At 36.6% G+C, this 26,678-nt stretch overlaps 4 protein-coding genes across 5 annotated transcripts; 2 read left to right on the top strand and 2 right to left on the bottom strand.

Annotated features, from left to right (window-relative positions):
• The first annotated feature begins 1,988 nt into the window (after positions 1 to 1,988).
• ELP2 (elongator protein 2) lies at positions 1,989 to 6,656 on the top strand. The gene is made up of 10 exons (XM_048107466.2): positions 1,989 to 2,242; positions 2,334 to 2,421; positions 2,624 to 2,709; positions 2,949 to 3,102; positions 3,335 to 3,495; positions 3,593 to 4,255; positions 4,587 to 4,908; positions 5,025 to 5,233; positions 5,669 to 5,846; positions 5,928 to 6,656. Exons 1-10 carry the CDS (start codon positions 2,093 to 2,095, stop codon positions 6,413 to 6,415), a joined length of 2,499 nt encoding a protein of 832 aa, XP_047963423.1. The 5' UTR covers positions 1,989 to 2,092; the 3' UTR covers positions 6,416 to 6,656.
• A 3,821-nt stretch (positions 6,657 to 10,477) lies between these two features.
• On the bottom strand, positions 10,478 to 12,762 carry PDE331 (Octicosapeptide/Phox/Bem1p family protein). The gene is made up of 2 exons (XM_048102001.2): positions 11,579 to 12,762; positions 10,478 to 11,480 (listed from the first exon to the last, which is right to left on the bottom strand). Exons 1-2 carry the CDS (start codon positions 12,667 to 12,669, stop codon positions 10,676 to 10,678), a joined length of 1,896 nt encoding a protein of 631 aa, XP_047957958.1. The 5' UTR covers positions 12,670 to 12,762; the 3' UTR covers positions 10,478 to 10,675.
• Positions 12,763 to 14,528: 1,766 nt separating this feature from the next.
• LOC148923752 (uncharacterized) lies at positions 14,529 to 17,521 on the bottom strand. The gene is made up of 2 exons (XM_089060062.1): positions 16,186 to 17,521; positions 14,529 to 16,040 (listed from the first exon to the last, which is right to left on the bottom strand). Exons 1-2 carry the CDS (start codon positions 16,996 to 16,998, stop codon positions 15,513 to 15,515), a joined length of 1,341 nt encoding a protein of 446 aa, XP_088916188.1. The 5' UTR covers positions 16,999 to 17,521; the 3' UTR covers positions 14,529 to 15,512.
• A 5,551-nt stretch (positions 17,522 to 23,072) lies between these two features.
• PAP1 (phosphatidic acid phosphatase 1) lies at positions 23,073 to 26,103 on the top strand. 2 transcript variants are annotated; one of them, XM_048102551.2, is made up of 9 exons: positions 23,073 to 23,221; positions 23,539 to 23,627; positions 24,026 to 24,250; positions 24,476 to 24,563; positions 24,710 to 24,819; positions 24,944 to 25,034; positions 25,155 to 25,343; positions 25,427 to 25,486; positions 25,811 to 26,103. In XM_048102551.2, exons 2-9 carry the CDS (start codon positions 23,568 to 23,570, stop codon positions 25,972 to 25,974), a joined length of 987 nt encoding a protein of 328 aa, XP_047958508.1. In that variant the 5' UTR covers positions 23,073 to 23,221; positions 23,539 to 23,567; the 3' UTR covers positions 25,975 to 26,103. The 2 variants fall into 2 exon arrangements, with proteins under 2 accessions (XP_047958508.1, XP_047958509.1); XM_048102552.2 differs by having other exon boundaries at positions 23,104 to 23,311.
• The last annotated feature ends 575 nt before the right edge of the window (positions 26,104 to 26,678 follow it).

Here is a 26,678-nt window from a genome sequence, read left to right as displayed (position 1 = left end):
CGGTTAAAACCAAAACCATAACCGGCGGTTACGGTTCCGAACCGAAACCGCAAAAAACTGACGGTTCCGAATCGTGAAAAACCGTAAAAAACCACCGGAAAATCGTCGGTTCGGAACCGAAACCGAAACCGTAACCGCAAAACACCCTCGCGGTGCGGTTCCGGTTCAACAATTTCTAAAACCGTAACCGACGGTTCCGAACCGTAACCGTCGGTTCCTGAACCGTGGGCACCTTTGCACGTGAGTATCTTGCACGCCTCAATCGGAGTTCGGTGGAGAGAATTACTGCCAATTTACTAAAGCCGCGCAGAAGATAGGGCGAATCCAGAGAAAACACGCGGGCTGGCAAAATGAGACATGCAAATCTCCCGGGCGGGAGTTTTGCCACTTTCTAAAACGCGGTCGTGCGTCGGCACTGTTTTAGCCATTTTTTTTACTTATTTTGGGCCCTTTTATTGGGATTCTCAATCCGAGCTATAAATACCATTTGTAAGACTTTTAGATGATAGTTGATTGATGAATGTTGAATGTTAAAAGACTCCTATGGAGCATCTCTTTTGTGAGATTTTATCCAATTCTCACTTGTAGGTTGCTTGATTTTATATTATAGATTAGGTCAAGTAAATGTATGCAGTTATAGTGGTGTATCCATAAATTGTGGAGCAAATGAAGTGTTTGTCTTAGTGAAAGTAGCCTAGAATTGTCTCATTTTCTTCTATGAGGTGTTAGGTCCCAAGGAGGATTCCTTGCTATTTACACCTTCTTTCCATCTTTTTTTTTCTCCAACCAAATTCCCTTTTTAGGCTAGTTTTTGGGGCTAGGCTCACCCTATCTTTCATATTTTTGATAAAAATTGAGGATCAAATATTTGTGGCACATCTTGAAAATATGAAAGGGTGCAATCACAAGAATCTTTATCGTACTTCTAAATCAAAAGGAAATAGTATGTAAATATGCATTTATGAGACTGCATATATATCTTGTACACGGAGAGAGGGTGGAACTTAACAAAACTAAAATAGAGTACCAAATATTCCAAAAATCTACATGAATGAGGATGATTATTCTAGGAGAACTTAACAGATAGAGAGATATTCTAAAAATATGACGAAAAAGAGCTTAGATTTGATAAGTGCTACTCATACTATTAGATGTAGCTTTTTTTAGTGCCCTTAGACATTTATAAAAGACAAATTCTCTCATACGAGCGTGCTGACGATCAGCGCGTCTGGCCCCTCCTTTCCTCCCATCTTCTCCCCTCCCCTGCAATTCCTTTCACTCCTTCCCCCTGGCATCTGCTCCTTTATCCCCCCCTCGCTACCGCCATTGTTTCCAACTTCCTACACCGCAGCCTCCCCTCCTTTTTTGTCATCGTTTTCATTTGCGCGCACGGGAGAGTGCCTCTTTGCAAAGTACTAGTCCGCAAGCACGTGAGTTAAGATAGATGCATGCTAGAAAGATTTTGTTGATCATGGAGCAATTGTCAATCTAAAAGGCCTTACATGGAGTAGTATAATATTTTTTTTGTTTGTAGTTATTTGAATCGTATTCCACTTTTGATTATCTCAAATTAATTAAGTTATTTCTACCTATTATTTAATGCTCTCTTACTTTATTCACCAACCTATTTTATCTTACCTTCATATAATCCATTCTTAAATCTGTACTCCATAAAAAGAAATCTCTTAAATAATATGGGACAAAGGGAATAACAATGAGAAATTTATCTTTAAAAGTATTAAACCTAAAGTTGATGGCAATTAGGAAGAGTGTATTTTTTATCATCCATTTTGTTTATTCCTTCCAACTTTTGATGAATGTTGTCGATAGTTTATTCGAACTTGTGTCGTGAAAGTGTAAAACTGTACCCTTCACCAAACCACCAACTCATTTCCAGCAATTGAATATTCCAATTAAGATATACTAAGCCCACTACTAAACCATTTCAGCCCAATATTGTAACTGCTCAAAGCCCATTTTGTTATTTCCAATCGTCGTTTTCCCCTTTCCCCGTTGCCTGCTTAAACCTCTTCTTCCGTCCACCTCAAAACCTCTCTCTCTCTCACACACACACACACATTTGCGTGAGTTAATGCGAGCTGAAGGTGGAGAAATGACAGTGGAAGTGGAGAGAGCGTTCATAGGAGCAGGATGCAACAGAATAGTTCACAACGTTTCGTGGGGCGCTTGTGATTTGATTTCATTTGGTGCCCAGAACGCCGTTGCCATATTTTGCCCCAAGGTTTTTGCTGCAATTTTTCCCTACTGTTTGATTTTGCAAGTTGATTGATTTTTGCTAGTGTCAATTAACGATGTTTTCCTTTCTTCGATAGACTGCGCAAATTTTGACGACGCTTCCGGGCCACAAAGCGTCTGTGAACTGCACGCATTGGTTGCCGAGCAGCAAGTTTGCATTTAGAGGTTAGTTCATTGCCTGTGATTATGTTGGTTAAAAAAATCCCCTTTCCCCCCTTTTTTCGTGGTGGAGTGAAATTTATGAAGTGGAGTAGGATTGAATGTTTGTTTAACGCTTGAAATTTGTTTCCTTGGATGAGCTGATGAGCTTATCTGAATTTGGTCGTGGTTAGTAGTTTCTTATGATTAATATGATTTTCTTTTGCAGCGAAGAATTTCGAAAGGCATTATCTGTTATCTGGAGATGCTGATGGAGAAATCTTGCTGTGGGAATTTTCCCTTGCTGATAAAAAAGTGCTCACTCTCTCTGTTTCCCTTTTTATTGTCTTGTATGTATTTGATGTTCTCTGTTATGGATATCCTAATTCAGTGTTCCAGTAACATATAATCACTCTTGTCATCCCTGTAGTAACTTATTTCTAATGAAAAAAACAGATACTTATGAATAAGAATTGGGGATATTATTGACTTATTGGTCATTATCGCACTACATTTCTAATATCTTCTCATCTCACAATCAAATCTTATGGCAGTGGAGGAATGTGCTACAAGTATCAGAAAAGCATAAAAAATGTGTTACTTGCATCTCTGCAATTGTGCTGTCTCAGACAGATGCTTTATTTGCATCTTCCTCATCTGATGGAGTTGTGAGCATATGGGAAATCATATTTCCATCAAGTGCGGAGGGTGAGTTGCTTGGACTTGAGCAATACTATACTATCAAATCTGCATTTGCTTTGCATTGGTATTATATTCAATTGCAATGCTTAATTTCTTATATTTATCATTCTACTATGGTACATTTGTGATAGTCAAATATCAACTGATGTGGATTGTAGTGGAAGTTAGTATGGTGCAATTAATCATGTGCTGTTCTCTGCTATTTGATTTCTCATATTTATTTATTTTAATATCTCAGGTGAATGCAAATTGTCTTGCTTGCATTCTATTGTTGCTGGTAGAAAACCTATGGTTGCTCTTTCATTTGTGGAGTTGCCTGGAAACAGTGGGCACCTAGCTCTAGCCATGGGTGGTTTGGATAACAAAATTCACATCTACAGTGGTGAGAGATCGGGAAAAGTGTGTATCATCTAATGCATTATCTTAGTTAATGTTCCTGCTCTAGTATGCACTTTTCTTTTGCTAAAACGAATGCATTGTGTTTATCTGTTTCCAGTTTGTCAGTGCCTGTGAACTGAAAGGGCATAATGATTGGATTCGTTGTCTGGATTTCTCATTACCTTTATATGCAAATGGTGAACCATCAATTCTTCTTGTGAGTTCATCTCAAGACAAAGGGATACGTATATGGAAGATGGCTGTACAAAATAACCATGCTGACGGCACGAAAGAAGAAACCAGTTTGGCCGCTTATATTAAAGGTCCTATATTTGTAGCTGGTTCATTCTCTTACCAGATATCTCTGGAATCCCTTCTTATCGGACATGAGGATTGGGTGTACTCGGTGGAATGGCAGCCTCCTCAAAGCTCCTCTATTGAGGGCACTGAATGTTATCAACCTCAGAGCATTTTATCTGCATCCATGGACAAGACTATGATGATATGGCAGCCTGAGAAGACTACTGGTATATGGATGAACATGGTAACTGTCGGGGAGTTGAGTCATTGTGCTCTAGGGTTCTATGGTGGTCACTGGAGTCCAACTGGGAACTCAATTTTAGCGCATGGCTATGGTGGATCTTTTCATCATTGGAAAAATGTTGGCACTGACTTTGATGATTGGAAACCTCAGAAAGTTCCTTCTGGTCATTTTGCACCAGTGTCAGACATTTCTTGGTCTAGGGATGGAGAATATCTGCTATCTGTTAGCCATGATCAAGTAAGAACCTTATTGATTTTCATTCATGGAAATTTCGTTTATCGGTTGGCTGGATATGCTTGTCAGTTGTTTAAGGACAAATGTTGGTATCAGATACCCTTCCTTTTATTACCTAGATGAGCATGTTGGATGCAATTTAGTATAAAGGCCAGCCCTTCATTTTCTGTTCTAGTTTATTTGAATTTCTTATTTAATATTGATATAATGGAAGGCTAAAGATACTTTTAGGCTAGATATAAACTCACGCGTTGCATGATATGATTGCAATCGGTTGGTTGTCTTTGGCTCCCTGTGGTATTTAATAGTACCAATTTGCTTATTTCTTTTTCAGACATCTAGGGTATTTTCTGCATGGTCTAATGAATCTATAATAGAAGATGGAGAGGCTTGGCATGAAATTGCACGACCTCAAGTTCATGGCCATGATATTAATTGTGTGACAATGATCAAAGGTAAGGGGAACCACAGATTTGTAAGTGGGGCTGACGAGAAAGTGGCTAGAGTATTTGAGGCTCCCCTCTCCTTTTTGAAGACACTGAATCACACCACTTCTCAAAAATCTAGCTATGCTGACGATCTTCCATCAAATGTGCAAATTCTTGGTGCAAATATGTCTGCTTTAGGACTATCGCAGAAGCCAATATATCAATATGGTGAGACTTTTGCTTCTCCACTTAAAAAGTTTTAAAATGAGTATGGTTGTGATTTTGTGCATGAAAAGTCTAAAGCACATTCAAAACTAATCTATCTTGTTATGCATCTTTACCAGAGTCAAAAGAAATAAATAACAATGAAGGGATTGATACCCTTGAAACTATTCCCGAAGCAGTTCCGACTGTGTTGACAGAACCACCCATTGAGGAGCAACTGGCATGGCATACACTGTGGCCGGAGTCCCACAAGCTCTATGGACATGGGAATGAACTTTTTTCTCTTTGTTGTGACCATGAGGGAAAGCTAGTAGCTTCATCCTGCAAGGTTATTTCTTTGTTTTCATTTTCATGCTAAATTAATTGGTTAGTTTTATAATATAGAGTTCACTCTCTCTTAGCTTACCCAATTGTGCTTATTTCTTCATCTTGCCACTACTTCCATTTTTAAAAACCTTTTAACTAAAGAGGAGCTCTTTTGTGAATTGAGGAGTTACTTTTCGGGACACATGATGCTGGAAATTTGTTCCATGTTCTAAATCTTGTTTACCCTAATACAAAAGGTAGACACAAGAGAGATTTGCAAAATTAGGTCGTTTTGACTGAAGCATTTTGCGTATGTGGATTTCTTCAGTGTTTAAATAGTGGATGCATGAGATTTCGTTTTGTGAAGAGTTATCTAATGTTTTGATAATTAGCTCTACTATTGTAATATTTATTAGCATTTGAGGATTGAGAAATGACCAAGTTCCAAACTCCACAGGCACAGTTGGCTTCTGTTGCGGAGATATGGCTATGGCAAGTAGGCTCTTGGAAGGCTGTAGGTCGCTTGCATTCACACAGTTTAACCGTGACACAATTGGAGTTCTCTCACGACAACAACTTTCTTTTATCTGTTTCTAGAGATCGCCATTTCTCCATATTTGCAATCAAGCATACAGGTGACACCCATTTTTCTTTACATTGTTTATAAAATTCATCTAAATAAATACTGATTGTTCGAGTGACACTTCACAAAATAGGGCAAGATGAATTAAGTCACGAACTCGTCATCAGGCAGGAGGCCCATAAGAGAATAATATGGGCATGCTCTTGGAACCCGTTTGGCCACGAATTCGCCACTGGTTCGAGGGATAAGACAGTAAAGATATGGCAACTGGTAAACGGTTCATCAGTTAAGGTGCTCATGACTCTGCCGACGTTCCAGAGCAGCATTACTGCATTATCTTGGCTGGGGGTCGACAGCCAGAAGAACCACGGGCTCTTAGCAGTGGGAATGGAGAATGGTGTAGTGGAACTGTGGACTCTCTCCAGCACCAGAAATAGCGATGGCGACATTGCAGCAACAACTGCTACTCTTGCGGTTCGTTTTGACCCGTTTCTGTGTCACGTTTCTGCAGTTCATCGTCTGAGATGGCAGAGCGCGAAGAAGAGCGATGATTCTAGGAGTGTGCAGCTTGCTTCTTGTGGAGCTGATCATTGTGTGAGATTGTTTCAGGTACACATTTAGCAGGTTGCATAATGATGTTTGTTTTACTGCAACTGAAACTACTTGAGTTATATGTAATTGTATTTTTCAACTTCATTTTATCATATGTATACTAGAAAGGTTTTGAGTTTAGTTAAGTGATTTATACCTGAAAATTTAGTGGTATTTAGTTGCCTTCAGCACTTACTCTGTCTGACTAAGGTCATATGCTGTATAATTTCTGAGTTTTGATCGATTTATTGATCTATTTTCTTATAAGCTATATTCCTTGGTTCTAAATCATCTTAATATATTTATAATCTAAGTTTTGTTGATACTTGATAGTATTTGGATTTATGTACGGTTGTCATTTTACAACGTTTTACTTGTAAGATAGATCTCACATGTATCTCCCTAGAAAGAACGATTTATTTATTAAACCCGATATATTAAATTAAAATGAATTATATTTTATTCAGTGCCTAAAAACATAAACCAAAGGGTTTTATATTCACTCAAGAGTCACCTTTTCCAAATTGCGAGGAAAACCAGGGTCTTAACTAATATTACATTCATAATTTGGAGGGAATCAATTGTCCTTTGATGCAAGGAAGAGTTGCTTTGAATTTCTTTCACCTACTCAAATAGAAAAATTAATTGATTTGAAATGGAGTGGACATCATATTGAACTTTTATCAATTTTCAAAAATTTGCATATGAGTTTATTGGAGTTTATGAGTTACTTGTATATGACATAAGCTTTGGATAAGTAGAATGTCAAATTGTCAATAGAGAATGATTGATTCTTTTATTCTTTACCCTTATTCTATCAGAGTTATTTTTTTTTGATAAATAAATTGAACGTTTACGAATCATATTGAATCTCAGCAATTGAAATTTATACTCCAACTCTTCTTCTTCTTTTTTTCTGATATACTTTATATTCAAATATCTCTGTGGTCCTATTAAGTCAGATTCTAAAATATTGATATGAAGTAGGTACCGTATTACATAGGACTCAAGTTTTTGAACAAATTAAGATACTAACATAACAAATTAAGATACTAACATATGCATATTTAAAAATCTATAACTGCAAATCTCATAGTTTAGTGCTATTTAATTCACTTTTCAGTCCTTTATGAGTGTAATAAATGAAAAAGAACCATATACATGTCTATATATGTGATTTAACAAACAAAAAACTCGTTACAAAGCTTAAAAGGCTCAAAATTTTCGCCTAAATACTTACTACCAAAAAGTTCCAGAGCTTCAATGATTGTAGTCATGAACAAGTAGAAAAAAGGCGAGACACGATATAATGAAAAGTATATGGAAACGTGAAAGAAATGAAATTTAGTTAGTCGAGTTGTTTCTATCTCAATTATTTGTAAAGTTTTGCATAAAATAGTTATCAATCTTCGTCATGCTCATCAAGAATACAAATCCTACGTAACACGTTAATAAACTATGTCATCATTATTTTTCTAAATCAGTAGAGACTTCGTAATCACAAGAGATCGAGCATGAATCAATCATAATGCATTAAAATAGTAAAACTCTATCCTGTTGTGTAAATTAAAAATAGACTGGGAAGATTCCAAGACTAGATTTTCTTAAAGATGTTAAGCTTATTTTAAAATTAATTACTCAATTAATAAAATAATTAGATCAACTCCAGGAAGATAGCAAAGTGATTTTGTGAATAAACTTTTTTTTTTCCAAATCATGTTGATATTGGGCTATTGATCCTCATAAGATTAGAATTAGATTCTATAGACTTGGAATTCAAGTCAGAATAGGATTCTAGATTTGGAGAAATTCTAGTCAAATTATAAATTATTTTCTTTTGCTATAATTAGTGACTCATTGTAATGGTAGTTTATAATATCACCAACCAATTTTCATGTGTGTTTTCTTGCTTTTTTTTTCGCATTTGTTAGCTTAACCATGTAAATTAGGCCTTCAGGTACGCAGATACCGACTCGGGTATCCAGTCCTGATTGTGGATTTTTTTTAAAATATTTTTTTATTAGTTTTTTTAAGAAAATTAACTACAAAATTTTAGAAATACAAACTTTAGTTCGAATATGATACAAACTTGAAATAGTTCGAGTTTAAGATAAAAAAATTACAGCAAATTATTAGAAATAAAAAATCCATAAGTTATAACATCCATCATTCATCCATAATAAACATCACAATTCATACATTAGCCCTAAATGTGACTTAAAGGTGAAGGATTTCGGAAGTATATTTAATTTTTAAAATAATAAAAAAGATACATAATTTATTAAATTTAGAAATTAAAAAAATCAGGTAATTCGGGTAATTTGGGTGTATCCGATCGGATATCGGGTTATCCGATGCCCAGTAATCCAAAAATCTTATACCCGAACCAAATCTCAAAACCCGAAAAATCAGGTATTGGGTATTCAGTTACCCGATATTTCGGATTCGGATATCAGGTATCCAATTCCCGATATCCATTTTGACACCCCTACTAAAAATATCTTACCAAAGCATTTATCAAAAGTAAATGGAGTACTAATAAAATAAATCCTCTGGTATTCAGAGAAAAACGTTGCCACAAATTTTATCATGAATTGTCATTAAATCAATCAATAAATGAAAGTATACTCGCTTAAGAAATAATCCATGTTTGTCAAATATCATCTTCGAATAAATAAGACAAACGAGCATTCTTGCAATAATAAATGTGTCTACATCTACAGCAGAAATTAATGACCACAAGAGTGATGATGTGGCAATTACACGGGACCATAATTAAGCAATTAAACTGCCTAACATATCTAGTCAGGCATGGACCACACCATACACAGATTTCAAATTGTCAGACAAGTCAGATAGTACTTTTTTAATACACTAGAATAAAAGATTTACACATTCCTCGTACCTTAAACTCTGAATAATCCATAGTTAATTAAAATTAGCAGGCATACAAATGATAAAATACCACAAGAATAACTGTGGAGTCACATGAAAACAGCAATCAATTAGCATAAGAAAGCTAACTAAAATTGAATTCTTGTGTGATTTCAACATTCCTCATTATTCATAAGCACACCAAGAAAGAAAAAGATACTACTACTTCACATTTCTAAACCATTGAGTAATGTAAGGTCCAATTCCATCTACTCGAAGCAAAAGAGATCGTTACGCTCTGTTTTTTGTGAAGAAACTATGCAGCAGCGAAGACGAAAGAATTGGAGATGCTGTAAAGCATAAAGTTCAAACCTGGAACGTGTTCGTGGCTGCTACCAATAATCGCAGGGTGGAATATCGAACGTCCTGCACAAAGAATCTGAGAGGGAAAAGCACAATGCATCCAGACAAGCAATTCCATCTTTGTGAATATAATACGAACAAAAAGGTGTAGACAAAGTTGATTGTCTAAAGTTAGGATTCCATTTCAAGGAAAAAAATAGGGCGAACTCATCTTGAGGAATATGGACTAAAAATATATTGTTGTCTGACAAGGACAGAGATATATACAATGGCAAGTTGCAAAAATTACTCGCACTGTTACAGCTAAGGTGGAATAATCTCCATACTAATCTTCACATAACTTTTACACTGAATGACAAGGGAAATATGAGACATAATCACCTGGAACGCATAGCTATGCACGGGTTGCTGCACACGCACAGAGCATACGAGCAGAGGTCTTAACTGGTTTTCTTTAACTGAAGGATCTTCAATCATGAAAAATAAAGAACACAAATGGTGTCCAAGATAGAAGATGATGATGACTCTAGGTCCATCTTCAAAATGCAATAACACCATACTTATCAACATAGGCCAAAAGATACGCAGGTGCATCAAAGAATCGTAAAATCTAATGTGCAAAGAAAAGTATCTGAACACAACTCATAACAGCAGGAAGCTTGGATTCTCAATGAAGCTTTTACCAGTGAGTTGGGTACGTATTAAACATCAACAAACATCCCATTGGAAGCACAGCTTCATAACATTGGCGTAGAATTTGCCAGTAATTTGACTAAACACAATGTTGTTCCAAAGATCCATTTATATATTCATACCCATTTTCACTTGATGATAATAACATAATATACACAATACTAAGACAAAGACCAGAGTATATTATTAACTGTTTTTATTACATATCACAAACCAATATGAAAAGATCATTTGGACCTCCTCAATACAGAAGAGTGAAAGATAATTATAACACTGTATTATAAGCTTTAAAGATAGACCAAACCAGCTGCTGCAAAATTGTACTTCCATTCCCAGCTCTCCTGAAACGGTTGCAATCTCCTACCCGCTACCATGGTGAATCGTCTCAGCTGAGTGCGATGCAGATGCATCATTCGCAGCCATAGCAGGGACCGGATGAAAGGTCTGGAACTGAGCAGCCATTTGAGGTGGCAACCTGGTGTAGTACATTTGCGCGTTGGTTGGATCAAAGAGTTCATAAGCATAATTCTGATTTGCTGCTGAAGACGAATGGTGAATGGGAGTAAAAGCAACATATTGAGGTTGGCTTGCAGGCGCTTGGACCGGATGAGGATGAGGAGCGGCCGAAGCACCTGTTCTATACAAACCACTAACCAGTTCTGGTTGGGATGAAGGAACATTCCTGGCATGATTGTAAGCTGCCGGTGGGGCCACAGGTGCCGTTTGAGGGTGGCTGGAAGGCGCAGTTTGGCCTAATTCGCTATAACCAGGTTGCTGCATTGGCAAATTATAAGCTGGGGTTGGTCTACCAGTCCCAGACACATAGTAAACAGGGTAATGCTGATCAAGCACGGGTTGGTGTGGATGGGGTTGCGGCTGGGGAGGATATACGGGATAATACGACGTGATTGGAGCTGCATTAGACGGGATATAATGGTTACCAGCTTGAATGAACTGCTGTGGCTGATGCAGCTCGGGTTGAATCTGATAACCAGATTCCTGAAGCTGTGGTTGCATCTGAATTTGGGCGTTTGCTTGATCCACAGAGTTGAAATCGGCCTGATTAGAAGGAGCTCTGCTGTTTCCAGATTGAATTTGTATGGGTTGTTCTTGGTGATAAATAGCTTGTCTCTGCCTGTGCAATTGATTTGCTCCACTTCCATCACTGCAAAAATTATATCATCAACAATCAATTTAGGTCAAAATTGGGTACAAAGCACGATGGGAAAAAGCAAACTGTTAGCGTGATTTCAGCAAAAGTACCTCGAAACCGAATGTGGAGAGGATGGATCAAAAGCATTTGTTTGTTTCTGCTGAAAGTGAGAAATCTGCTGCGCCTTTCTCTGTCCACCGTGATCCGATCTCTCGTCATCGGAAACAAACCGATACTCGCCACCAGCCGCTACCGGAAACGGAGAATTCGCTGCTCCGGCAGCCGTGAAAGCCTCTTGCTCCTGCTTCTGCGACGGCGGATTAACGCTTATCTGCTGAAACTGCTCCTCAATTCCCAAACCTCCGACCTTGCGATTCTCCTCCACATGGACCTTTATACGCGGCAAGTTGGGGACAGACGGAGAGCTCGAGGCGGAACCGAACGACGACGTCGTATCGAGCATAGGGGAATCTGGAATCGAGTGCACGTCCTGATTAATTACGTAATTGCCATTCGCGACTCCGTTGGCATTTCCCCCAATTTTCGGCGCCTCAATTTTGAGCTCGGCGTCCTTCTCCGCCGCCTTCTCGGCGAAGTCATCGTCCAATCCGAGCAGATTATTGACCGAAGACGAGTCCGAAAATCCGCGATCGCTCGCAGCAGTAGTAGACTGATTGCTCGATTTTCCGTTAAGCGCGTTGAAAAACCAGTCCTCCGGCTTGCTCGACGTATTCTGAACGAGGAGCTGATCGATGCTCATCGCCGATTTGGGGAACACGAAGAGGCGCAGGCGGCCGGCCTTGGCCGCGGGGGCGGCATTGTGGAGGCGGTCGTACTCCTCCATCATGTTGTCGAGATCCTCGTCGGAGGTGATGGTGATGAGCGAGTCGAGGTCCTCGGTGGGGAGCTGGTACTTGAGGGAGAAGGGCTGGTTGCTGAGGAGCGTTCTGGAGAGGCGGCGGTGGAGAGCTTCGAGGGAGGTGTGGCGGTCGACGACGATGATGCGCGTGTCGCCTCCGACGTAGCAGAGAGTCTTGTCGTGGGGGCGGGGGACGATGCGGCCGCCGTAGCTGCACATGAGGCGGAGCTTGGCGGCCTGCGGCGAGGGATCGGCGTCCCAGGAGTTGTGGTTGCGGGAGAGCGGGGAGGATGCGGCGGAGTCCGGGGAGAGCGCCGCCGTGGGTTGAGTGATGGTGGTCATGGTAGTTGTTGGTGCAGCAGTGGAGAGTGGTGGGGCCCTGCTTCGAAGAAGTTGAGTTGGAAGAGAGAGAGAGAGAGAGCCGCGAAGGATGATAGTAATTGGTGGGGACTGAAGCCCATTTTATACGCGCAGATGTTTTCGAATTATCATCTTTGGAGATGCACTTTTTTGCCAATTTTGTTTCTGGGATAATTATAAAGCATCACATTATTGTTCAGGTTGCATGACGTCTATTATGTTAAAGAAATATAGTTTAAATAAGTAAGTAAAATACTGTATGTGAAATTGTTGAGATTATTATTATTGATAGTATTTTGTTTGGCATGTAGGATTTTCATATAAATAAATGAATTGTTTTGTAGTAATAATATTTTTTAAATCAGAGTTTGTATTATTGTTGTCGTGAGGTGATACAAACGGTTAATTATCTCCAGGTAATGCTAGAATGACGACAAGACTTGTCCGAGTAATGATAGAATAACGGCAATATTTTAAATCATAACGATTTTTTTTAAAGGTACCGAACGATGTGTAAAAAAGTTATTTTGTTATCTATCGCTTAACTAGACTACCGAACACGGCATTTATTTGTATTTTTTATTTTCAATAGGGATGTGGGTACATTATGTTGCATATAATTTGTAATTATATGTAATTACTTTATATTTTATTACTTTTTTGTAACTATATTTTTTTTTTGATGAGACAAAAATGCTCAAATCATTGAAAAATGGTGAGCTGAACAACAACGAATCACAAGGAGTTCATAGAAGCCCCAAAACGAGCTGCTCCAAACAACACAACGTACTCAGAAAAAAAAAAATAATAATAATAATAACCAAAGCTCACAAGGGTTGTGTAATAAAATGATGCATTAGAACTTGACTTTCCGTAAAATGATTTTAGAAGCAACCTATTTCAAATTTTGCTTTTCGGAGTGAGGATTATGGAGTAGCAAACATCCCAAGGTAGGTTTCATGATTTGCTGCAAAAACAAATTAAATTACTAATACTTCAACAATTTTAAGTACGTTGATTTAAAAGTTGGTATACAAAATCAAATTGAAAGTTGATTTAAAATCTGAATTAGTTGCAAAATCAAATACTCCCTCCGTTTCGCCATAGTTGAGTCATTTTACCATTTCGGGAAGTTTCTTCATAGTTGAGTCGTTTCCAAATAAGGAAATAATTAGCACATTAACTGTGATTTAGTCATATTTATTAACAACCCTTATTACACTTAATTAAGTTAATTAAAGAATGAAAAACAATTCGCTCCAACCCTTCTCATTAGCCGCATTATTCTTCTCTCTCTACACAAAATTCTCCCCCTTCTCTCTTCTTCGACTTGCAGCCCTAGATTTTGAAATCCGCCGCCGCCCTCATCTTCTCTCATTTCGCCGACCCCAAACGATGGACCGCTCGCACATCGCCAACAACCTGAGACAACCACGCAATCCCCTCGCTGATAGCGATGGCTGGATTAACCCCCGCCTCATCCGTGTTCCAGCAGGCTCGCGCGGTAGAGGGAGAATGTCGGTCGCTTCCCGGGGAAGAGGTCGTATTTCGGTAAGATCCTGGAGTAGAGGTCGTATTTTGAGCAATTCCCGTCGTAGATCTCGACAATCAGCTGCAGATGATGAAGGGCTAATCCACCATCTATGGTTGTACATCTGCCGGTCTCACATAGGAGAACCCGCCGGAAGCGTAGGCGCCTCTCCCCTGACCGGAGACGTCACTGGCAGTGAAGGCGGCTCCTCCCCAACCGGATGCGTGTCTTGCAGCCAAGGCGGCGGCTACTCGACTGGAGGCGTAACTGGAGGTGAAGGCAGCGCCTCTCCGGCCGGAGGTCTTGCTGGTGGTGAAGGCGACGCCATCTTTGAGGTTACCGACAGCCCAGTAATGTCGGATGAAGAGTTTGTAAGGCGTTATGTCATCACCGATTCCGACAAGGTGTCATGGGAGAGAAACAAGGCTGAGGCAGAAAGAGAGGTGAAGACACTCTTTGGTGAAGGCGACTCCACCAATGAGGTGACCGACAGCCCAGTAATGTCGGATGAAGAGTTTGTAAGGCGTTATGTCATCACCGATTCCGACAAGGTGTCATGGGAGAGAAACAAGGCTGAGGCAGAAAGGGAGGTGAAGGCACTCTTCGGTGAAAATTGCTTGGATCCGTGATATGGGTGAGATCTTTCTATATGCTCACTTTGTCATCATAGATTTTCATTGGTGTATTGATCTGTGATTGTTGGTTATATATGTGATCTGTGATATGTAATTGAATGAATGTCTTTAGTGTATATAACTGTGATGGTGTTAGTGTTTTTGTGAATTTGGTTGGTGATTGTGTTGGTGATGTTGTGAATTTGGTTTGTGATGGTGTTGGTGATGTTGTGAATTTCGTTGGTGATTTGGTGAATTTGGAATGTCATTGTTGCTGAATTCACAACCTTAACAGCCCTTGCATCATTCTTGCACATTTACACCTCTTTTAAAAGCACAAAATGCATCATTGTTGCTGAATTCACAACCTTAACAGCCCTTGCATCATTCATGCACATTTACACCTCTTTTAAAAGCACAAAATGCATCATTGTTGCTGAATTCACAACCTTAACAACCCTTGCATCATTGTTGCACATTTACACCTCTTTTAAAACCACAAAATGCATCACTGTTGCACAGTTACAACCTTTTACAAACACAAAATGCATCAGCATATTGACAGCCTATTCAAAACACAAAACACTTGCATGATATGTGCATTCATGTGTATTCACTAAATGCATCATTCATGCACATAGGCAGTCTATCCAAAAAACACAAAAGCTTCTTCTATACCTTCATAATCCTAAGGATTGGGAAATCATCTCCAATCCTTGGTTGCTCCCCTGGTCCCGCAGATAAGCAATTGCTTGCATAGCTAGCTCCACTGGAACTTCTAGATCCATTGGAAGTTGATTTGTCCTCCTTAAATGTGCTTTCCCTATGTGGGGCAGCTTGTAGCTGTTATGACCCTGGACTTTCATAATTTCCATAAAACAGCTTTGAAGACTTAGGAAAACATTGTCCAAAGTCTGTGGCTCTAATTCATTGAATGATTTCTCAACTGCATTCACTAAATCATCCACACTATTGCATGCAGTCTGTTGTTGCAGTGATTGTATTGCTCTGAACCAACCCAAATCATTGACATTAGTGTCAGGGGAGTTAGGTGGTTGTTGCACAATTGATATTGAGAAACCACTTTGTTGTGCAGCTTCTTTGAAAGCTGGATCATTGTCTTTGATGTGTGGCCTTGCGTTGTCTTGTTGTATTTTGAGAACTTTAGTTGCCCCATCTGGCCACTTGGCTATGATGGCAGGCAATATCTGTTCCCAACAATGTGCCATGCATAAAATCATCATTTGCACAACATTACAAATTCATTAACAGTGTATCATGAGAAGGTAGGTACACTGGTATGTAATGGCAGATGTGCATAAATTAACTGCATTAAAGAGATGCAAACATTACCTTATTGATGAAGCAATCTCTCGTCACATCTTTTGTGATACTCTCTATGGCTTTTGTCTCCAAAGTGCCTGCCTTTCTGTTCTTACTTGACCTTTTGGCTGCAACTTGTTCGGTAAAAGGAAAAATTCCAATTTTTCCATCAAACAAGACTTCACCATTAACACCAAACAATGGCCTAGAAACTGCACACATGAACATTATTTTTGATATGAACTGCTTATTTTGACATGTTCTATGAGGTTCTTGCTCTCCGGGAGCAAGATAGAATCTTTGAGTTCCTTTAGTCATGTAGAACCACTTTTCATCAACATGTATGGTGTTATACATGTTCTTGAACCTGATCTTGTTCAAGATTCTGTCAAGTTCTATAGATTCAATGGTGAATCTCAGTCGCAACAGCTTGTTTTCAGCTGTTAGGTTGGGTTTAATGGCTGATGTATGTGGCCTAATTAGGCCAGCCTTAACCCACCTCCAAACAGTTGCTTTTGAACAACCTAAACGGGCTGCCACACTTAAGAGATTGCACCTTTTTGATAAAGGTATACTCTTGAATAACTCAATATCCAAATGCAACTTTTTGGGGTAAGGCCTCACTTTTTTTACATTTACCAATTGCATTGATTCTCCTCTTTGTTGTTGTTTTTTTGCAGTATTCCACCACCTTGTACAGGTTTGCCGGGAGATTTTGAATTTGTCTTGTGCCGCCTTAAGTGTGCCACGAGGAGGTACACTAGCCACGCACCTTCCGAAGATGAATTGAACCACTTGGTTCTTGAATTCTGAGGAGTACTCCTGATGTCCCATTATCAACATTCAAGAAACTTCAGCTGCTAAGGAGAGCATTTACTCCATTTGGTGGCTGAGCATTTATTTCAGGGGAGGACTTATTTGTTGTTAGCAGTAGAGTATTAATAGAGGAAGTAGAAAGTGGCGCCCCTTTTGGTTAATTGAAATGTTAAATGGCGCCATAATTTTTGACGAAATTTTTGTAAATTTCCTTTCTTGAATTTTAAATGTTACAGCTGCCAACATTCGAGTGAATAAAAAAAGACTTCATTTTACTCAAGTCTATGTATTGTCGGCTTGCTTTCTCTCTCTTAAACTCAGAATTTATTTTTTAATATGTGAATAATAAACAAATGAATAAATAATTTAAAGAATGAATTATGGTCGTACAATTTTTTTAGTTTAAATAAAAGTGTCAAATCAAAATTCATATTCAAATTTAAAAACTCCAACTACTTCATCTACTTTATTATCTATCCACTTAACCCACTAAACATCCCTTTCTTAAACTCCGTGCCCCTAACCTCCGCCTCAACTATTGCGAAACGGAGGGAGTATAATCCATAGGTGATTTAGTGGAAATTAGGAACGTACATAAAATACACCATAAATTATATAATGACATAACTTGACTATAAAGAGAAATGAATGAGCAACAGTTAACAAATACGTATGTGATGACGTGAAATTCTATATCTTTTCCATTCTGTTGATAAATCAGCATTCAATTATTTTCTCTTTTTATTAGTACATGCTAGTACATGATATAAATATGAATTTCCGAATTCGAACCTCAACTTCAAAGATATACTACTATTTATTACGGATTACACAGAATATTACTACTACTAAGTTTTTTCTACCGAAGAAAGGATTGATTATATACGGCGACTGGAGTTGAGATCTAAAAGCAAACGGGAAAAATTATAGTACTAGTATTTTTATGTGTAGAAAACGAGGAAAATAATAATAATAATAATAATAATAATAATAATAATAATAATAATAATAATAATAATAATAATAATAATTCATTAACAATTTTATATACTACTACTAATACATACCAAATCCTTATTTTTATTTCACCTTTAAAGTCGTATCTAGTATAAACAAATTTATATAATACAAACCAAATCCTTATTTTATTTCACGTATGGCGTCTATTATTAAAAATTAAAACTACATACCAAATCCTTAATTATTTTATTTAAGATAATATCGAATCATGAATGTATTAGTATATATTTTGTATTACTCTTTTCCATGTGATACGTTTAGATAATCTCACTCAGTGGCGGATCCAGAATTCATAAACGGAGGAGGCGAAATATATATTAGTAGGTTCGTTTAGGGTGAAAATGATAATTTTTTTCGATTTTTGGGACGACGTCGGAGCAAATGGAGGGACGGACATGGTAATTTTACGTCCGCACAAGAGGAAATTAGTCGCGCGGATGGGGCAACCGCCCCCTCCCCCTCCTCCCCCCGATCCGCCAGTGATATCACTTAAAATAGCATATTTTAAAAAAATAAAAATATCACGGAGTATAAAGTTTTTGGTGCCGAAAAAGAAACACGTTCACTTACTTTTTCACACAATGATATTATTGTCTGTACGGATTATTATGTGATATAACTAAAAAAAAATGGAAAGCTCAATGGTAATGCTAATTTTTATACATTCACAATAAAAAAATATATACTTAGAATTTAAGAGTGATGTAATTAAATAACTAATATACCTGAGTCAGTGCTTTAATTTAATTTTTATATACCATGCACATTCTCATGAATTTAGTGATTAGAGTATATTATGATGAACTAGGTGATTATATTATGATAATACAATCAAATAACATTATTTATATGGGGATATATTGACCCCAAGATCACATACTTCTGATTTTCAAATCGTTATTATAGTTTATTTAAATAACATTTTTATATGTGAATTATTGCGCATTTATCTGTTTATTCTCTGATCTTCTATACTTTTTTACTGGTCCTCTTATCTTCTAGTAGTACTTGGAAACTCTCAAGACTTTTTATTACTAATAAGACATGACTGATTAGTGTTGCTATCTAAAAAAAATATCTAACTAAATGATAAGATGCGACTGATAATTCTATGATTACTTTATCATCATAAAATAGATTTTAGAAACAATATAAATATAATGTGCAATTAATAAAGTACTATGAAAGAGAGGAAAAAAAAATTAAAATTATGTTGAATGATGGTGGAACCCACCTTATTAGTTGTTTATTGTATGGTGAAAAAGTTTAATGATGTACTCTGTAGAATGTAGATAGAGTGTGACTCTGTGTGCTGCTTGTTAAGCTAGTTACATGTTATAATATCGCGATTTAACTATAGTAGTAGTATTTTTTTTCAAAATAATTTTGACTATATCCCTAATCCTTTACATTATTACATATAAATCAAAGTAGTGAGTAATGTGGCCTATTTTTTTACTATTATATATTTAATTATTCAACTTAATTTAAACAATTCACTCAATCAACTATTAATCTCCTCTAATGAAATCCAGTAAATTTTACAGTTGAATCGAGTGATGAACTAAATTTATAAACAGCTGGAACTCGCTTTTTCAAGAATTTTCGAAAGGAGGAAACTTGTGAGCGTGAAATCAGCTGTGCAGCCAATCACATTGATAAAGAAATACATCTCAATTATCTCACCTTCTTAGAGATAAAAAGATGATAATGCTTTTTCTCTAGTAGATATGAATCTGATACAAGTTATTTTGTCACATACCTATAATCTCAAGTATATAAAATCATTCACAACACATTGTTCTAATCTATTTAGCAAGAATGAAGAATTAATGTTGACACATAAAGAATCATCCGCAACACATTGTTCTAATCTATTTAGCAGGAATGAAGAATTAATGTTGACGCATAAAGAATTTGTTATGGAGTATCTGAAGGACATATTTAACAAAGACCATTCACAATAGGAAGAGTCTTACATAGAGAGTTGAAATTATAGTCATTCCATAAGTTCCACTTGCAACATTTATTACAGCCTTTCAACAATCCTCCAATTTAATTCATTTTAATTGTTGTTTATCAATATTAAAAAAAAATTGCAATAAGTTGTAGTATATAAAGAGTTGAAATTAAATAAATAAAAAAAAATGAAAAGTTCGGGACAGCTCCCGCTCAGTGCGCAATAGACGCCGAGAGAGCGCCGTCCTAACCGCCATCCACCCATGGCCAAGCCCGTCCCTTTGGCGCCCGCCACCAACCTCCCATGGCTAGGGGTTCCACAATAGGAGTCGTCCCGACCGCCGTCCCGCACGGCAGTGGGACGGCTCCCTCTTGTGAATGCTCTAAGCAAAACGTCAAATATTGTCAATTTATCATTTTAATATATAAAGAAATGTATCAAGTCAAAACTAGCTTGTATGCTAAAATTAAGTACTCCGTACATTATACTGTTCTTCATTGCATTGAATTGTTATGATGCTCAAGCAGGAGTTGGATCCCCTGCTATGTTTCAACCACAGCGAGGGTTGCTGTACCTCATTCATCACAATATTTTAATATTAAATTTTATTTATTTATTTTTATTAATAAAATATATGTTTGTGTGTGGCAGCAGCCCCTGCTGTGGTTGGAACACAACATGGGATCCAACTCAATCTCAAGTATCCTAAATTTAATGTATATAATGCCAAAAAGGAAATGTAATTGTATTATTAAATTTGCAAGCATTTGATGGCTCAAATGCTCAATAGACCTCTCTTGAGGACAATATCACCTCCTATAGGTATAGTTTCATTAAGTATATTGATATATTTGCATATTTTGATTGTAAACGTACTCAAAATCATTCATTGGCGAGTGACGTTCGTACTATTCCTATATATTATTTTATTTACAACTCATATCATTATCATTAACAATTTATAGCATTATAATAATATGGACCACACTCTCCATTTATATTATTTCTACTATCCTTTTTTCTCTTTTTTACTTTTTTCCTTATTTATTATATAACTCTTATTGAACTCATTGTTCATACTCTTTGGAAACAGAACAAGTATTAGTTTTATAATAAAATATTAGTCAAATGAATTAATGGATTATATGACTTACTTATCATTTATGGTAAAATAAATAAAAACGGATAATTACTAGGAGATCGATAAAAATGACAAAAATGACCAACTAATAGGGCGGAACAAGCGGTAAGTATCTGGTTATAATTATGACGAATGATTCGACTGTCTGCATATCTGAATGAACACAAATTTCGTTTTTACTACTACTAATTTTCAATTTACAAACAATACTAGCTTAATTATTTGAAGTTACATGTGAGGAATAATGATGATGACATGGAGGAAATTAGTACTCCTACTATATGAATATCACTCATTCACTCGTTCATGTATTATCATAAACTTGGAGAATCATTCGTACACAACACATGCAACAAAAGTGTAGGTGTCACCTGAATTTTTGTTTTAAAAAATAAAATAGTTTTTGAAGCAGAATTGCACAAAATGTTTTATTTCAAAATTTGGTGATTTGTATGCCATATTATATCATGCCACGTCGGATCCTGCGAGTGTTAGGTGCCACGCAAATGCCCGTTATCAATCTTATTCTATTAAAATTTAATAATTTATTAGTAACCGTAACTTCATCCATAAAAAAAAATGTCAAAATTTCTTTCACTGTTTCGAAATAGATTTCAAATATTCTAATTTATAATAATAGAATCCACGCTAACTTCTAATACTCATTACACATTTAAAGCGTGAAGTTTATTTGATTCACACAATATCAAACATTTCATTAAAATGTGTCATCAATAATGTGACAATTTTGTGGGTGGAGAAAGGAGTGGAATATATCATAGGAGTAATATATTTCATACATAATTTATTAATTATTTTGAAGGATATCAATGCAATCAATATCATATAGAAACATTACAATTTCTTAAAATATTATTCTATTGCAATAATATTTCATCATATAATTATAATTTAACATATGCAGTACGTTTTAAAAATATAAGAGGCATAAAATTATACGTATTGAAATCAAATTGAACTGGGTTAACATTGAAGCATTAATGGGCCAAAATTTGGGCTTATATATTACCCTCTCACTAGGCCGAAACTTCCAAATTTCATAATTTGGTCTGTTGCACAGGCTTTAAACTCTCTCTCTCTTTCACAATGAATTTTAAACTGCTAGGAGTATTTGATTTTGTTTTATGTAAGTATGTTAAACACTCTCTCTTTCACAATGAATTTCATAATTTGTTTTATATAGTATAAGCAACTAAAGAGACTATATCAGAAGAAAACTATACAAACACCCCAGACTCCTTGCAAAATAGACAAGGATCAAATGTGTCAATTTTATAGGTTTGAAATATACTTATCCTAATATTTAATAATAGATTGAATTTGTGTGTACTAAGCCCACGCCTTCACCAGTTGCTTCTTGTCTACAGTATAGGGCCAACACGCCCAGTCTTATTCATTGAAATAAACGCGCTCAGCAAATTTGGACTAATAAATGTTTCTTCATACTGAAGTTAATCCCATGGGTTTATTTGTAACAATATATTTGCCGTAAATAATATTTTGTTCACAAATTTTTGTGCTCATATAGTGTTTCATTTAAAAATACTGATTATCAAGGTGAAACCACTAGCATCCTTTTGTTGCTATTAACTTTTCTGCTGATATAAATTATCATGGAGTAATTGAAAAAAAATTCCTTTTTTTTAATTTTTAACAATTGTTTCACCTTTTACTTTTTACTTCATAATTCATATACGTTACATTGTTAAATGTGGAGAGACTTAATCTTGGAACATCTTCTTGAAAAAATGATAAATCTATTAATTAGATTCGATATTATTTTTCGTAAGTTTGAATCATAAATAATGAATAAAATAGAGGAAAGGAAAGTGACTATTATTGCCGCGTAGAACAATTCAAGAAATTAAAATTGTTGTATACTTATGTCAACCGTTGACAGCAAAATATAGGAAAAACATTATAAATATTGCCCAACATCAAATAATGCTTACCTAATAAATACAGATAATAATCAAATAAATGTAGTTGGATTCAACGCCGTTATCGAACTCGCTCAACCGCCTCAACGGGGGCGCCTCCACTACATTTTCAAATTTTCTACACCACGAAGCAAATCTTTCAGTTTCGATTTATCTCAATCGCAGAAGGTAGCAATCTTCTCTCACACTATTCAAAATCCAGAGCAAATCTTAGTCAAGAAAAACTTGAATTTTTGGTTTAAGGAATTGCAACTTGCTGTAAGTTTTAACCTCTTTTTCATCTTTGACAAAAAGAAGAAAACAAATACTACTAATTCAAAGGCATCATTTAATTTGCCATTTCGACTTCAATATTACTAAAACTATCTGTAATTTGTTGTTTAAGCATTTCCGTTTTCTCGAGCATTGTGCTCCCTTTGTAATTACTTGTTTGCCATTTTTGGTTTGTATTTCCGATTCATTAAACTCTTATCTTTTGCGGTCAGATTTCTACGAATCGGATTGATCTGCTCCAATGGGTTTGACAAATTGGTTCTCCTTTTGTTCCCCAGCGAGTTTTCGGAACATGTTTCAGGTTTGTAATTTTTCCTTCTTTCAATCAGTGTTAATATCGGCGATATTTCATTATGTAGAAGCCATTTATGATCTCCACTTGGTGTATCTAATTAGTGAGAATCTTTGGGGAAAAGTTGACCTGCTTTACCACCTGCCTTGATTGCTGATCTGTTATTACTTATCATTGTTTGAATGTTTGTTTCTAGAAAATACAGATTTAAACAGTTACTATTAAAATGTGTTTTCGTGTGTTGTAAGCAAAGAGGGGTGGAACATTTAAATAGTGGCTGGAAGTTCATAAATCATAATGATTTTTGGATTTTTTTTAGCAGATGTTCCTGTATGTGTACTGTTTTTTGATCTTGACTGGATTATAAACTGCAGTTTAACTCATGTTTTGTATCTGTGGAATAATAGGCTAGAGAGAATGAGATTGAGCTGGGATGCCGGTATACGATTAAGACTCATGGAAGACAGCTTGCAAGAAGTCATAAGCACGACTGGCTGATACTAATACTGCTCGCGGCAATAGAGATAACTTTGAATATCATTCACCCGTTCTATCGTTTTGTTGGGGAAGGCATGATGACAGATCTCAGATATCCTATGAAGGAAAACACGGTGCCAATATGGGCAGTTCCGGTGAGGTTTTTTCCTCAATTGACTATGACATCTAGATATTTGTTTGTGATCATTGCACTATTGCAGAACAGTTAAAGACTTACTGTATTATCAAGCTGCAGTGTATGCGTGTGTGTGATGTTTTTAATATAGAAATCCGGGCTTGCTTTCCACATTTATGGTTTTGCCTTAAAAGGTTACTGTTGCTGAAGTATTACTGAGTATGTGAATTTTCATGTGCAATAGATGTATGCAGTCTTGCTGCCTATTGCTGTTTTTGTGTTTTTCTATCTTCGGAGGGGAGATGTGCACGATCTGCATCATAGCGTTCTAGGTAGACTGATCTCATCTTTTTCCTTTCCGTCCTTTCCTTTAGACTGTGGGATGATGAAGTTAAATACTCCACAATTTGTTGATACAAAAGATTTTACTCGTTGTCTCACTGGAGTTGGCTACAACATGGTCTCAACTGAACTGCAGGTCTCTTATTTGCTGTGCTCATAACTGGAGTCCTCACGGATGCAATAAAAGATGCAGTTGGCCGACCACGGCCTGACTTCTTTTGGCGTTGCTTTCCTGATGGAAAAGACGTATGTCCATTCTAATCCCCTATATATTGCTGTTTTTCTTATTCATATGTAAGGCAACTTATGTGATTTGAAAATTATCTGCGGTCTCTTCGAAAGCCAATTATTGCACATGTCTTGTTAATAGGCATATGATCGGTGGGGTAACGTGGTGTGTCATGGTAAAGATAGCGACATAAAAGAAGGGCACAAGAGTTTTCCAAGTGGGCATACTTCATGTGAGTTGATTTCTTGCCTCTATTGGTGTTGATGAATAACTTTTAGTAGTTACCTTGTTCTTTATCAAAGATCATAGCCAATTTTGATGATGTGATGATAGTTTTCATGATAATCTGCAGGGTCCTTTGCAGGCCTTACTTTCCTATCACTATACTTGGCAGGAAAAATCAAATGCTTTGATGGCAAGGGGCACGTGGCCAAACTGTGCCTAATTATTCTTCCCCTTCTTGCTGCGTGTCTTGTTGGTATATCCCGTGTGGACGACTACTGGCATCACTGGCAAGATGTGTTTGCTGGGGGTCTCTTAGGTTCGTCCCATTTGGACATTACAAGAAGCCCTAATTGCTTACATTTTACGACAAATGATGCTAACATATGCTTACCTTTCCAGGTCTCGTAGTTGCTACAATGTGCTACCTACAGTTCTTCCCGGCTCCATATCACTCTGAAGGTAGATTCCCATTGTTACTTACGCTGTTACTTTTTTTAAATATTGCACTTTATTACTTATACTTGTCATATTGTTAAACCATAGCCATTATGATATATATACTCATTGATCTGTGTTTATAAAACAAGACACCACATTTATCTTTATAGACCAGTTTGTAGGGGAGGGACGTACTGCCACTTAAACTTTGAAATTTCATTATCTATGAAATTCCCATGGTAGATTACCTAATTCTGTTAGAACTAGAAAAATCACCTATTGTCTCGTTCCAACATGAACATAATGCGTGATTTGATTTGATTTGATCGATGATGTTGGTGTTAGGTTGGGGTCCTTATGCATATTTCCGAGCACTTGAGGAGTCGCGTTCCACAGCCCCGCCCACCATTAACGGTATCATCATGCAACGGACTGCAACAAACAGTAACAACCGTGTTGATCAAAATTTGGATTCTAGTTTTGATGCAATGGAGTCTGGAAGAAGGTAGGCTATGAAGATTTTTTTTTTATCCCCTGTGAATTACGTAGGTAGTTAATTATGTTACATTTTAGTTATGATGCGAGTATAACTTTTGAAGATGTTCAATGACGATATATAATATATTGATTTGGTTTTATTTTTTCTGAAACTGTATTTTTTAATTTTCGTAGTTTTAGGAGACAAAATTTATAGTAGTATTACTACTTTTTTGGGCCTACATCTCCAACCAAGCCCAAATATAAAAATAAAATACAAATGATTTCTGGGCAGGCCCAAGTTTCTAAATAGAAGGGGTTTCGTCCTAGCTTTGAAATGGGCTTTATTTTGTATACTAGTTTAAATATTTCATCAATCAAGAATGGATGTCTTTTCCCAACAAAGGAATCAAATTGCAAGATCTAGATCGTGTCTAACAGGCTGGAATCATGGAAATACAAAGTAAAAAAATGATAATTCGTCCAAATGCAAAATTATTTTTGTATTGATAAATTGCTCTAGTAGGAGTAATTTGTAAAGTTTAATAGAACTAATTAAATATTCGCGCACCTTTCAATGCACAGATTTCAATAGTATAAAAATCAGAAAACAGGTTATCTTTTAATGTGATTCCCGACATGCTCATAAGTTGGAAATTTTTTAGGAAAAAGTTAAAAAAGAACGATTTCTCTAATAAGAACAGTTATTCAATTATAAGTTATAACCAATGTCTAA

The sequence above is a fragment of the Salvia hispanica genome, chromosome 6, assembly GCF_029641045.1.
Source record: "Salvia hispanica isolate PSC_SH4W2 chromosome 6, Shi_PSC_v1, whole genome shotgun sequence".
Lineage (NCBI taxonomy): Eukaryota > Viridiplantae > Streptophyta > Magnoliopsida > Lamiales > Lamiaceae > Salvia > Salvia hispanica.
Note: the sequence above shows the minus strand (reverse complement) of the source record. Positions and strands in the feature narration are given on the sequence as shown.

Bases quoted from the DNA above. Each gene is read 5' to 3' on its own strand.
- PDE331 (XM_048102001.2), bottom strand. From the start codon at position 12,669: ATGACCACCATCACTCAACCCACGGCGGCGCTCTCCCCGGACTCCGCC. The intron at 11,481-11,578 runs GTACTTTTGCTG...TAATTTTTGCAG, and splicing joins TCTCCACATTCGGTTTCGAG to TGATGGAAGTGGAGCAAATC.
- LOC148923752 (XM_089060062.1), bottom strand. From the start codon at position 16,998: ATGTTGATAATGGGACATCAGGAGTACTCCTCAGAATTCAAGAACCAA. The intron at 16,041-16,185 runs GTAATGTTTGCA...TGTTGGGAACAG, and splicing joins GAGATTGCTTCATCAATAAG to ATATTGCCTGCCATCATAGC.
- PAP1 (XM_048102551.2), top strand. From the start codon at position 23,568: ATGGGTTTGACAAATTGGTTCTCCTTTTGTTCCCCAGCGAGTTTTCGG. The intron at 24,820-24,943 runs GTATGTCCATTC...TCTTGTTAATAG, and splicing joins GCTTTCCTGATGGAAAAGAC to GCATATGATCGGTGGGGTAA. The intron at 25,035-25,154 runs GTGAGTTGATTT...GATAATCTGCAG, and splicing joins TCCAAGTGGGCATACTTCAT to GGTCCTTTGCAGGCCTTACT.
- ELP2 (XM_048107466.2), top strand. From the start codon at position 2,093: ATGCGAGCTGAAGGTGGAGAAATGACAGTGGAAGTGGAGAGAGCGTTC. The intron at 2,243-2,333 runs GTTTTTGCTGCA...TTTCTTCGATAG, and splicing joins TTGCCATATTTTGCCCCAAG to ACTGCGCAAATTTTGACGAC. The intron at 5,847-5,927 runs GTGACACCCATT...TTCACAAAATAG, and splicing joins ATTTGCAATCAAGCATACAG to GGCAAGATGAATTAAGTCAC.